Genomic DNA, 12,728 nt, shown 5'->3' with positions numbered 1-12,728 from the left:
GTATTGCAGTATTAGTGTTAGTGACTGTAAATAATTTTAAAAATAATCCATGGCTCGTAATTTCCAATCATTATAGATGGTTCCAAATTATTTAAAAAATGTTCATGGAAGGCAATGTTTTTATTGATTAAAAACAATAAATTAATTAATTAAATTTTAATTATTTTATTTTTTTAGAAAGTAGTAGCTAATATTGTACCCCCTATTAAAATACTTCTAACCGAATTAAAATATAAAAAAGGGATCTGGTATGTTATATATGTCTTATTTCATCACGCGGTTCCATTAAAAATGTCGATTATTTTGCAGAAAATGTAAAAAATGGATTTGACAGTTTAAACTTTGGTGGTAAATGTATTGGACATAAGATAATCATATTTTATTGCTTCCTAAAGTATAAGAGGTAATTTCAATAAATACAAAAGTATGTATATTCAATATTAATTATAACATTATTTTTATTTATTTTGTTGAAGGATTAATGCGTTCCAAAATATAACTCTTACAATTTGATGGATTGATCATAAAATTTATGAAGAATTACAAAAATATTTTAGAGTCCAACGTTTTACAATTTTTGGAAGTATACCAGTCAGCAGTTGGAATATTAATACAGATTTCCTGAAAATTATCTTATTATAAGGTAATTATTCTTAATTTTTGATACATATGTACATTAGACCGACTCACTCTGTATGGAAAGCAAAAACGTGTTTTTGTTACCCCTCTCAAAATGTTCCTTGTTTTGTTTTATGATGATTCCCAAAATATTTAAATCTAGGGATGACCGTTCGTGAGCTGGACCAAATTAAAAAAAGGTATTTTGGAATTATTTTTTTTTAATTTTTGTTTGTTTTGAAACAAAATATCCAATACGGGGTATCGTTTAAAAGATATTTTAAAGCCGCGTCCAATGATGTATTAATCATAAATAACCGTCTGCTTATAATTGTCATATTCCAAAATATATGTATGCACAATTTTTCAAATTTTGCCCACCACTAGACTTGGCTTCAAAAAACCTTTCAACTGATAACACATACTATATATGTATATTGTTTAAGAAATACTGTATAATTTAAAACAAAATAACTAAAAAGGGACTTTTTTGTAACCGGTTCAGCTCACGAACGGCCATCGAGAGACTAGAAATATTTTGGGAACCATTATAAAACATAACAAAGATTTTTTTAAGCTGGGTTAAAATATTTTATTTAACATGAATCGTGTTCCCATACGATATTTTCTTTAAAACTGTCCAGCACACGAATGGACAACACTTAACCGAAAATATTTTGGGTAACATCATATTACATAAGTGCGAATATTATGAGGGGGGTAACTCAAGCACCATTTTTTGTGAGTAGGTCTAATGTACATATATTACATTTTTTGTTAAATCAATTATTTTTTCTACTATTTTAATTTTAATTATTTCAATAAAAACTATAAAATTTCATTTTATTTCGATTTATTTTTATAGATTTTATTTTGTTGAGTATACAAATAGAAGAAGAGAAAACTAATCTTCTAGAAGAAGAGAAAACTCATCTTCTAGAAGATAAGATAGGAACACTTCTAGATGATACTAAGTAGTCACTTCAAGAAGTGACTTTCTAGTTACATCTAGAAGAGTCTTTGGCAATACCTTACTTCCAAGAGTCATCCACAAGTTTCTTCTGTGGGTCTTCCAGAAGTATCTTCCACGTTACTCTTAGGCGTTTCCCAGCTCGGCATCAGTTGTTCCCGACTGGTGACAAGAATTCTTATACTTCCACAACATCGCTGGCGAGCTTTAAGCACGTTTGGAAGTTTCACACGGGTAACTTCCGCAATAGAAAATGTTTGTAGGGAGTGAAAAAGTAGATAACTCTACATATGTGTTAGTAACAAAAATATATATGTATTGGTGCATTCCAAACACACAGAGTTTTATAAAAGAGTTACAATTTTAAATTTGTTCGAATTTTCAATACCAAAAATTGAAACTCCGTTTGAAAATTAAAATTCAACAACAACAAAAATGAAATGTCAATAATTAGAAAAAAATATTTTTTTCCAGTTTAGGAAAATTAAACAAAATTTTGTATGAAGAGTGAGATAAAATTATTTTAAAAAATTACAGATTTTTTATGCACAACCGTAATTTCGCGTACAATCCTTAAAAGTGGCCAAAAAAGTAAGTTAAACATCTGAGGGTTTTGATAAGTTTAAATTTCTCGCAAGAGAGTCGAATTCACACGACACTCGTAGATGTGAGAGAGTAATTTCCTGTATATGAGAGTCGGACTACTTGTTATACTTTGTCAGATACAAAGTAAATTAATAAAGTAGCGACCAAAGTAAATTAATAAAGTAGCATCACTTGAAGAGCTGACTATTTTTTTTAACTATAGTTTCTATAGAAAAATAATATTAGTTGTCAAAGTTTGTTTTGAAAATTGTTAACATTGTTTATGTCGCCATTTTTAAATTGTGTTTTGCTATTTGTTAAAATTTGTGAAAAGTTGAAAAAATGAATTAAAAGTGGTTTTAAAGTAGTTTAAAATTTTATAATATATAATAATATAATTAAATCCTTAATATTTTCAACTTAAAAGTAATATTTTATATTTAGGTTTTGTTCACTTTGTTGTTAAAAGAAATTTTCTTAAATTTTATTTTGACACATTGCTGGATTATTCCAAAAACAAAATACATGTGTTTGTTGTAGATGTTGTTGTACAACAAGAGATGTCGCTACTTTATTAATTTACTTTGGTAGCGACATCTCTTGTTGTACAACAACATCTACAACAAACACATATATTTTGTTTTTGGAACAATCCAAGAATGTGTCAAAATAAAATTTAAGAAAATTTCCTTTAACAACAAAGTGAACATAAATATAACATATTACTTTTAAGTTGAAAATATTAAGGATTTAATTATATTATTATATATTATACAATTTATAACACTTTTAAACTACTTTAAAACCACTTTCAATTCATTTTATCAACTTTTCACAAGTTTTAACAAATAGCAAAACACAATTTAAAAATGGCGACATAAACATTGTTAACAATTTTCAAAACAAACTTTGACAACTAATTTTATTTTTCTATATAAACTATAGTTAAAAAAATAGTCAGCTGTTCAAGACCCTAGCCCCCATACAAACCCCCCCTTCAAAAAATGTCTTAAACGACTAAAATTGACTTGTAACCATTTGTATCGCAATGAAACTCAACAAAACTAACTGTTATTTAGAAATATATCCTTTTCCCAAATTTACCGAGGATCGCCCCATATTTGACCTATATAAAGCCTCATTTAGAAATTTTAGTTATTTCTATCAATAAATTGCTTAAATATTTTGGAATTATGGTAATATTCAACATAAAAGTTTCTTTATAAATAAAATTAAGAAGTAAAAATTTTAAAAATATATTCATGGTGTATGGTCGGCCATGCCCGACTATACTTTCCTACTTGTTTGTATTAAAAACAGAGTTTTTCTGTTGTAAACATGGTATATGTAATAGAAGGTAGTGCCAATTTTCCGTTATGTCAGTATGATTAATCATTTGACAATAAACGAGATTTGAAATTTATTAGGAAAATAAAGCTACCATATTCTTGAATAGCAATCCCACTTTTGCTTATACATACTTCAAATCTTGTTTCAAACCAAAAACAAATATTTTTATTTTAAAAATTTTAATAGCAAAATATTTTAGTCGCAATGAGCTGCCTTTTTCCGGACTGCGAGAGTACAATTCCAAAGCAAAGAACATCAATTTTTTTAGAATTCCTACACCGTATATGCGCAAAGAGTGGCTAAAGATACATTGGGGAAAATCCATGTGTTTTAATATAGATTGTTAAATTTTAAGAACATTGTCCCATTAAAAGTTTGTATTTGTTATAATATGAAAGCATGTAATGTTCAAGAGGAAGATTTATCAAAGGACCCACTGGTTTGCTCCTTACATTTTTCGAAGCAAAATTTAAAAATTAATGAGAAGAATGTCCGGTTAAGTAGATATGCGGTACCAATGTCCCTAAGGTAAAAATGGTTAATATAAATATAACATCAACACAAATGCAAGTAAGAGTATCGTCAACTGTTCTTTTATGTGTACTTGGACTCCAAGTACAGTACAGAAGGTTATTGTTATGAAGTATTGGTACATCTAACTATAAGATTAGCAAGTACTTACACGAGCGCATACAAGACTCTTCATAATCTATTTGAATAAATATATTAATAAATAACCCCACAGAAAATAAATATATTTTGTATTCGAAAGTGCTTACAAACTTTCACACACTCTGGCTTACTTTACACAGGGTATAGCACTTTAAAATGACACACTACCCCACAGAAAATTTTCAGAGTACTCGGAATTGTAACCAATGTTGTATGCCTTACTTTGTGCTACTTATAATTTGATTTACTTGTATATAAAATCTGGATATGAAGTTTAAATTTTTAATAATTTTGTTTGCTTACCTCTTAATATGTAGGTGTAGGGTATAAAAAGTATAATCTACACATAATATCGCAAACCAAGTATATCAGTTAGTGTGTCATTTTCAAGCGGCCATACCGTATATAAAGTAAGCCAGAGTGTGTGTAAGTTTGTAAGCACTTTCGAATACAAAATAAGCAACACAATATCAATGTAGTAAGCTATAAATTTTCTGTTGGGTAAGCGATATTGTGTGTAGATTATACTTTTTATATTCTACACCACTTTATACATATATTTTAATTTTTCTGTTCTCATATACAATGTTAATCAGAAGTATATTAAGATGTAATGAAAAAAAAATTATTAAAAATTTAAACTTCATATCCAGATTTTATATATAAGTAACCCCACAGAAAATTTTCAGAGTACTCGGAATTGTAACCAATGTTGTGTGCTTTACTTTGTGCTACTTATAATTTGATTTACTTGTATATAAAATCTGGATATGAAGTTTAAATTTTTAATAAATTTTTTTTGCATTACATCTTAATATACTTGTGATTAACATTGTATATGAGAACAGAAAATTAAAATATAAACAAATCAAGTGTGCTGTAATTTAATCAAAAAAAAATTTTTCATTTATCGAAAAATGTTTTTTGGATCAACATTTTTTCAATGTTTAGATGAATTTTAAGCAAAATTTGTTGCTTAAAATAAGGATCATGCTATAGTAATGATTGGAATGGCCTTTTACGTATGAATGAATTTGTAGATACATGTATTTGGATAGCATTTAAAAAAAACGTACATATTTAGATACTTCTTAATACACATGTATTTTAACTAGAAAGTTATTGTAGATACATTTTGATATACTTGTGTTCGAGCTAGGAAGGTGCTGTAGAAACAATTTTACTTACTAGGTATATCGGTAAGAATGTAGGAAAAGCTACTTTTCAACACACAAGTATATTATAAAAAAGTATAATCTACACATAATATCGCAAACCAAGTATATCAGTTAGTGTGTCATTTTCAAGCGGCCATACCCTGTGTAAAGTAAGCCAGAGTGTGTGTAAGTTTGTAAGCACTTTCGAATACAAAATAAGCAACACAATATCAATGTAGTAACCCTACAAACATTTTCTATTGCGGAAGTTACCCGTGTGAAACTTCCAAACGTGCTAAAAGCTCGCCAGCGATGTTGCGGAAGTATAAGAATTCTTGTCACCAGTCGGGAAGAACTGATGCCGAGCTGGGGAACGTCTAAGAGTAACGTGGAAGATACTTCTGAAAGACCCGCAGAAGAAACTTCTAGATGACTCTTGGAAGTAAGGTATTGCCAAAGACTCTTCTAGATGTAACTAGGAAGTCACTTCTTGAAGTGACTACTTAGTAGCATCTAGAAGTGTTCCTATCTTATCTTCTAGAAGATGAATTTTCTCTTCTTCTAGAAGAAGAGTATTCTCGTCTTTTAGAAGATGAGTTTTCTCTTCTTCTAGAAGATGAGTATTCTCGTCTTCCAGAAGATGAGTTTTCTCTTCTTCTATTTATATACTTACCAAAATAAAATCTATAAAAATAAATCTAAATAAAATGAAATTTTATAGTTTTTATTGAAATAATTAAAATAGTAGAAAAAATAATTGATTTAACAAAAGAAGTAATATATGTGCATTAGACCGACTCCCAAAAAAATGGTGCTTGAGTTACCCCCTCATAATATTCGCTCTTATGTAATATGATGTTACCCAAAATATTTTCGGTTAAGTGTTGTCCATTCGTGAGCTGGACAGTTTTAAAGAAAATATCGTATGGGAACACGATTCTTCATGTTCAATTAAATATTTTAACCCAGCTTCAAAAAATCTTTGTTATGTTTTATAATGGTTCCCAAAATATTTCTAGTCTCTCGATGGCCGTTCGTGAGCTGAACCGGTTGCAAAAAAGTCCCTTTTTAGTTATTTTGTTTTAAATTATACAGTATTTCTTAAACAATATACATATATAATATGTGTTATCAGTTGAAAGGTTTTTTGAAGCCAAGTCTAGTGGTGCGCAAAATTAGCAAAATTGTGCATACATTTTATTTTTCTTAGTGAAAAACCTAACAATTTTAAATATTTTGGAATATAACAATTATAAGCAAACGGTATTTATGATTAATACATCATTGGACGCGACATTAAAATACCTTTTAAACGATACCCCGTATTGGATATTTTGTTTCAAAAAAAAAAACAAAAATTAAAAAAAAATAATTCCAAAATACCTTTTTTAATTTGGTCCAGCTCACGAACGGTCATCCCTAGATTTAAAATATTTTGGGAATCATCTAAAACAAAGCAAGGAACATTTTGAGAGGGGTAACAAAAACACGTTTTTGCTTTCCATACAGAGTGAGTCTGTCTAATGTACATATGTATCAAAAATTAAGAATAATTACCTTATAATAAGATAATTTTTAGGAAATCTGTATTAATATTCCAACTGCTGACTGGTATACTTCCAAAAATTGTAAAACGTTGGACTCTAAAATATTTTTGTAATTCTTCATAAATTTTATGATCAATCCTTCAAATTGTAAAAGTTATATTTTGGAACGCATTAATCCTTCAACAAAATAAATAAAAATAATGTTATAATTAATATTGAATATACATACTTTTGTATTTATTGAAATTACCTCTTATACTTTAGGAAGCAATAAAATAGGATTCTCTTATGTCCAATTTAAAATTTAAACTGTCAGATCCATTTTTTACATTTTCTGCAAATAATCGACATTTTTAATGGAACCGCGTGATGAAATAAGACATATATAACTTACCAGATCCCTTTTTTATATTTTAATTCGGTTAGAAGTATTTTAATAGGGGGTACAATATTAGCTACTACTTTCTAAAAAATAAAATAATTAAAATTTAATTAATTAATTTATTGTTTTTAATCAATAAAAACATTGCCTTCCATGAACATTTTTTAAATAACTTGGAACCATCTATAATGATTGGAAATTACGAGCCATGGATTATTTTTAAAATTATTTACAGTCACTAACACTAATACTGCAATACTATTTTGCTCTCTTCTAATTAAGGAGTTATACACGTTCAAAAACTATATACTTAGGTTTAATATCTTGGGAACGGCATGCTCAATATTAAGAATATTAGTATCATATGATAGGTCATAGAAAGACCTGGTGTTAATAACTAAAAAAGTACCTATAATTAGAATAATTAAATCCAAAGCTATATGAAAGTTAATAAAATTGTATTTATTTAAAAAAGGTGGGTTTAAAAATATCTGATTTCAATATTAAATATCTTATATGGGCAATTTCGTGTCGAGTGACCCAAGTCAAAAAATAATTTATGTATAAAACAGTAGTATTAATTTCAATATAATGATTCCAGATAGCGTTTGAATACTTTAAGTAAAAATTTTAATGTATTTTATTTTTGTTACGATAATGAAATACAAATAAAATTTTAGCTCAAAGTGATCATACGTAATCTAGAAACAGGACCTAAACGCGCTAATAGTTTAAAAAATATTGAAATATAAGATGTAACTCAAATAAATCTAAATAGGTTAAAAATGCAATGTTCATCAAATGAAAGACGAAACGTACAACTTGAAAAGTCTTTAAATGCTTATAACTCCTAAACCAATTAAGATATTAGACTTCGTTTAAAAATATTGGAAATGGAAGCCGTTTAGAGTTGTTAACTTATTCCTAAAATAGTATTTTAATGTAAAATATGACAACTTACTTTTTAATTTAATTTATATAATCCTTGAAGATAATTACTTTTTGGTATATTTAATAAACTTCGCCAATTAACAAAAACTTATTAAATGTTTATTAACAGTTGACTTTTAACACAACACTGTCATATTGTTTTTTATTACTTAAGATTCACATATTAATTACACTATTTTTCTATGAACTTTAAATTCAATAACACATTTAAGTTTAACAATGAATAATTAAAACTAAACATGAATGGACAAAACACAAAACATCACTGAACTTAGCAAAATTTCTGCTTTATTTATTTTTTCGCGTTCACGCTAAAAAGTGGAGTATTTATATTTTTTTGTTTTTGTACTCTTCTTACTTTCATCCGGAAGTAACCTAAAACTATACTTTCAGACGGCGAAAACTAAAAATCAATGTATTTTGTTTTTGTAAAATGTGTGCTCTCGTCTGACAATCGTCCAGAAGTGACTAAAATCCACACTTCCAGATGAATAAAAAACAACATTAATGTGAACACTCTTCAAACTGTCTTCCAGAAGTGACATAAACATACAAATCAAGATACAAATTAGGAAACAATGTATTTTGTTATTGCAAAATGTGTGTTCTCATCCAACTCTCATACAGAAGTCACTAAAACGTATACTTACAGATGAAAAAAGTTCAACAGTCATGTTTTTTTGTTTAAGCAAAATGGATGCACTCTTCTATCATCCGGAAGTAACTTAAAAGTGTATTTCTAGAAGACGAAAATTCGAAATCAATGTATTTTGTTTTTGTAAAATGTGCGTTCTCGTCTGACAATCGTCCAGAAGTGTTTCTGACGTGGCGTCTGGGGTGATGCGCAATAGTTTTGTCTTCTAAATGTTTGAAGGGAAGCTATAAATTTTCTGTTGGGAAATCAAATTATAAGTAACATAATTAAAGCACACAACTTTGGTTACAATTCCGAGTGCTCTAAAAATTTTCATGTGGGGAAGTAAAAATATTTAAGATTAAAAACAAATTGAATAAAATCACATTTTTAACATACACTCTGGTGTAGGGTATCATATGGTCAGCCATGCCCGAACATTCATACCTTTTTTTTCAAAAAGTCTTCATATTATATTTTTCTTTTTTTTATAAAAACAAAACAATTTTGCATTAGCCGTTGCTCTTGATTTTGTTTAGCATTGCAGACCCGATGCAACTAAAGTCACGGAATGAGGTTGAATTTAGATTAGGTTGATAGGATTATGTATACTACAAAAAATCCGAAGAACACTTAGTCCAATGTCGGACCTATAATGTGCTATAATACAGATACATTTAATTTTTTTTTTTTATTTTTTATTTTTTATTCAATGTATAAAAATGCGAAATTGCATATCTTCTTGGAAAAAAGTAACAAATAACGTGAAATTTTGAAAATTATTATATGTATATGGTAATAATGGTTTAATAAGTGCTTTAGATTAAGAAAACAATTCCATCGGCTACCATTATTTGGTTGTCATCTGTCATGCGATTAACGGCTGCTTCTATTTCGCCGTCAGTGAACTGTTCTGCATTATTCTCATTAATAGCAGTAGTAATGCGAGCCAAAGACAAGCTCTGTTCTCTGGCTTCTCGGAATAAACGGTGAAGATTATTTTTGAATATTCCTAGACGGGTATCAGATATTGAGGCCGGTGCAGAAGGGGCAGCACCAACAGATGATGTGTCTAGTGAGGTTTGTGATTCCGATTGAGACGTGACATTGGAAGTCGACGGTTTTCTTGCGGGTAACGATCTTCGAGTATCTCGACGTGTTAAATCGCCTGCATCAGGCTGTGGAGTCTCAATTTCATCATCGCTCTCTCCTCCCATATTAGTAGTATCTTGACTAACCTCTGTACGAGTACGTTTGCTACGACGTGATGGTGATTTCTGAGTGTTATTTTCTTCGGTAACTGCTTCTTCATCTGAAGAACCACCATCTCTACGGCGTTTTTGACCCTTTTCTTTTTCCAAAACCTTTTTGAAGTATGCAAATTGTACTAATTCTATAGCGGCTTGAGCGTCATCAACAGTGACAGTCTTGGACATGCGAGCTCTGGCATGTGCCGTGGCCAAACGAATTAAAGTTTCCAATGTACGAGCTGTAACAGGCTGAGTGCGAGCAACATCATTCTGTACACTTTCCTGCGATCGCAGACGTGAATATTCATTCGATATGGCTTCGCAGGCCTGTTCGCTTAGTTTGGGTTTCATGCATTTTGCAATATGAATGTACTTTCTCATGAATTCCACAGAAAGAATTTTTTCATGTCGTTTGCGTGATTTGCCATGAAGTAAAGCGTCGTACTTTTCATAAACCTCTGTTTCTTTCTTTTCCTCGCTATTCGATGAGAAAGATAGCGAATCTGCATAAGAACTTCCCATTGAGAGTGGTTCTCCGTCAGCTTCTTTGGGATTACGGTAGCGGTGCATGCGAACTACATGATCAGATATCATTTGGTCAATATCGCTGTCAATGACATCCAACATTACAAAAAGCAAATCAAAACGTGACAGCAAAGAATCTTGAAGGCCAATATTCTCCATAGGAGTTTTGTATTGATCATAGCGACCATAAACTGGATTTGCTGCAGCTAACACAGAACAACGTGCATTTAATGATGCATGAATTCCAGCTTTTGAAATTGTAACGCGGCCTTGTTCCATCACCTCGTGAATAGCTGTTCTATCAATGTCACTCATTTTATCAAATTCATCAATGCACACAACACCACGATCAGCTAATACCATAGCACCAGCCTCTAAGCGTCGTTCTCCGGTTTCCTGATCTGTAGTCACGGCTGCAGTAAGACCAACACCACTAGATCCACGGCCGGTAGTTGGAATTGCACGAGGTGCGGTATTCAATACGTAACGCAAAAGTTGAGACTTTGCAACACTAGGATCGCCAATAAGCAAAACATTTATATCACCACGCAAACGTGTGCCATTCGGAAGAAGTTTCTCTACACCTCCTAAAAGAAGGCAAAGAATGGCTTGTTTTACAAAAGCATGACCATGTATTGACGGTGCCAAGCTCTTTGAAAGCAATTCGAATATATCATTGTTTTTGGCAAGTTTCTTGCACAAGATAATATCTTCGCGACTGATGTCCATATTGCTTTCCTTACTCAACAGTGAAATGTTGTTCGCCAATAGAACTGTGCGAAACGTGCCAGAAGTATATCCGCCTTGTTTGCCTGGCATGCAACGATAATTACCCACGATCTGTACACGATCACCTGGCTTACAGCGATCGACCAGATCGTCATCACATACTATATCCACTGAACGTGGTAACTGTCCAGCTGGCGCCTTTTCCGGCATTTCTTGTATAGTCAAAGACTGATGATCTTTATATACGGATAAGCCGAACTCGGTTTCTAATAAATTACCATCTTCATCTTTTGTGGGATAGGCTGCACTCGATGGGACAGCTTCAAATGAAGTCAAATCAGTATATTTCCGTTCCATTACTTTACGCGTAGCTGGGCAAAAATGTACCGAACGAACAATTTTGGGATGAATAAGAGACACTTTAGTAACAATACCTTCTACACAAACCATATTGCCTAAATATCTGAAAACAAAATTGTATCAGTAAACATTTTATCTTTTCAATTTTTTTTTACTTACATGGAGGTGAGAGAACGTGGCGTCACATGGCGATTGCCAAAACATCCCTCAAATCCCACGAAAAAGTCTTCATGTTGTTTAGCATATGATGGATCAACTGTAGATACATATTCCTTAAGAGCCCTTCCAAATGCCAGTTGTTCATCGGATGCGTTGCCCAGCAATCCCAAAGCACGTTGGGGATTTTTACGCTTCAAGTCATTAATGTTAACAATGAGACGTCTACTCTTTTCTGCTATCATATCCTTAACATGACCCGAATAAATACCCTGATCCTCTTCATCGTCCAAGAAATCAACATACTCTCTCTGTATGTCTTTGATGTATTGTTCAGCATCTGCCATTGGAGGGGATATCTCTTAGCACTTTTCAACCACTTTAAAAAAATATATATTTTAAAACTTAACAGTATGTATCTGCCAGAGTAGTTAACGCTTCAAGCGTATTATAATAATTGCAATTCGTTTGCAAGAAATACTCGACACACAACAAAATTCCTAAAAACACAATATTTTTTGCACAATGCAAACAACAGTCCGCTTGGCGGGAAACATAAATATAATGAAGTTGGTTGCAGTTGGTATTAGAGTTGATTAGGGTTCTATATATCGACTTTTTGTCGAAAAGACGAAGTCGACTATTTTGTTCCAAAAAAGTCGATAACTTGACTTTCGTCTATGAAAAAAGGTCGAAAAGTCGAATTTGTAAATAAGAGTCGAAAAGGCGGAAAAGGTCGTAAAAAGTCGAAAACTCGAAAATAGTAGAAAAAAGTCAAAAGTTGTAAATTTTAAAAAGTGGGAAAGACAAAAACTCTCGAAACTCGAAATGAGTCGAAAATA

The 12,728-nt window shown here is 30.8% G+C and overlaps 1 protein-coding gene across 1 annotated transcript; it reads right to left on the bottom strand.

Annotated features, from left to right (window-relative positions):
* Window positions 1–9,636: 9,636 nt before the first annotated feature.
* LOC111677187 (DNA replication licensing factor Mcm3) lies at window positions 9,637–12,467 on the bottom strand. Its single transcript, XM_023438276.2, has 2 exons — window positions 11,890–12,467; window positions 9,637–11,833 (listed from the first exon to the last, which is right to left on the bottom strand). The coding sequence occupies exons 1-2, from the start codon at window positions 12,231–12,233 to the stop codon at window positions 9,685–9,687; spliced, it is 2,493 nt and encodes an 830-aa protein (XP_023294044.2). The 5' UTR covers window positions 12,234–12,467; the 3' UTR covers window positions 9,637–9,684.
* Between the last annotated feature and the right edge of the window lie 261 nt (window positions 12,468–12,728).

Source organism: Lucilia cuprina, chromosome 4 (assembly GCF_022045245.1).
Source record: "Lucilia cuprina isolate Lc7/37 chromosome 4, ASM2204524v1, whole genome shotgun sequence".
Classification (NCBI taxonomy): Eukaryota; Metazoa; Arthropoda; class Insecta; order Diptera; family Calliphoridae; genus Lucilia; species Lucilia cuprina.
The sequence above is the reverse complement of the archived record's forward strand: the minus strand, read 5'-3'. Positions and strand labels throughout refer to the sequence as shown.

Coding starts and splice junctions, on each gene's coding strand:
- LOC111677187 (XM_023438276.2), bottom strand. CDS start 12,233: ATGGCAGATGCTGAACAATACATCAAAGACATACAGAGAGAGTATGTT. Junction 11,834..11,889: donor CCACGTTCTCTCACCTCCAT/GTAAGTAAAAAA, acceptor TTTTGTTTTCAG/ATATTTAGGCAATATGGTTT.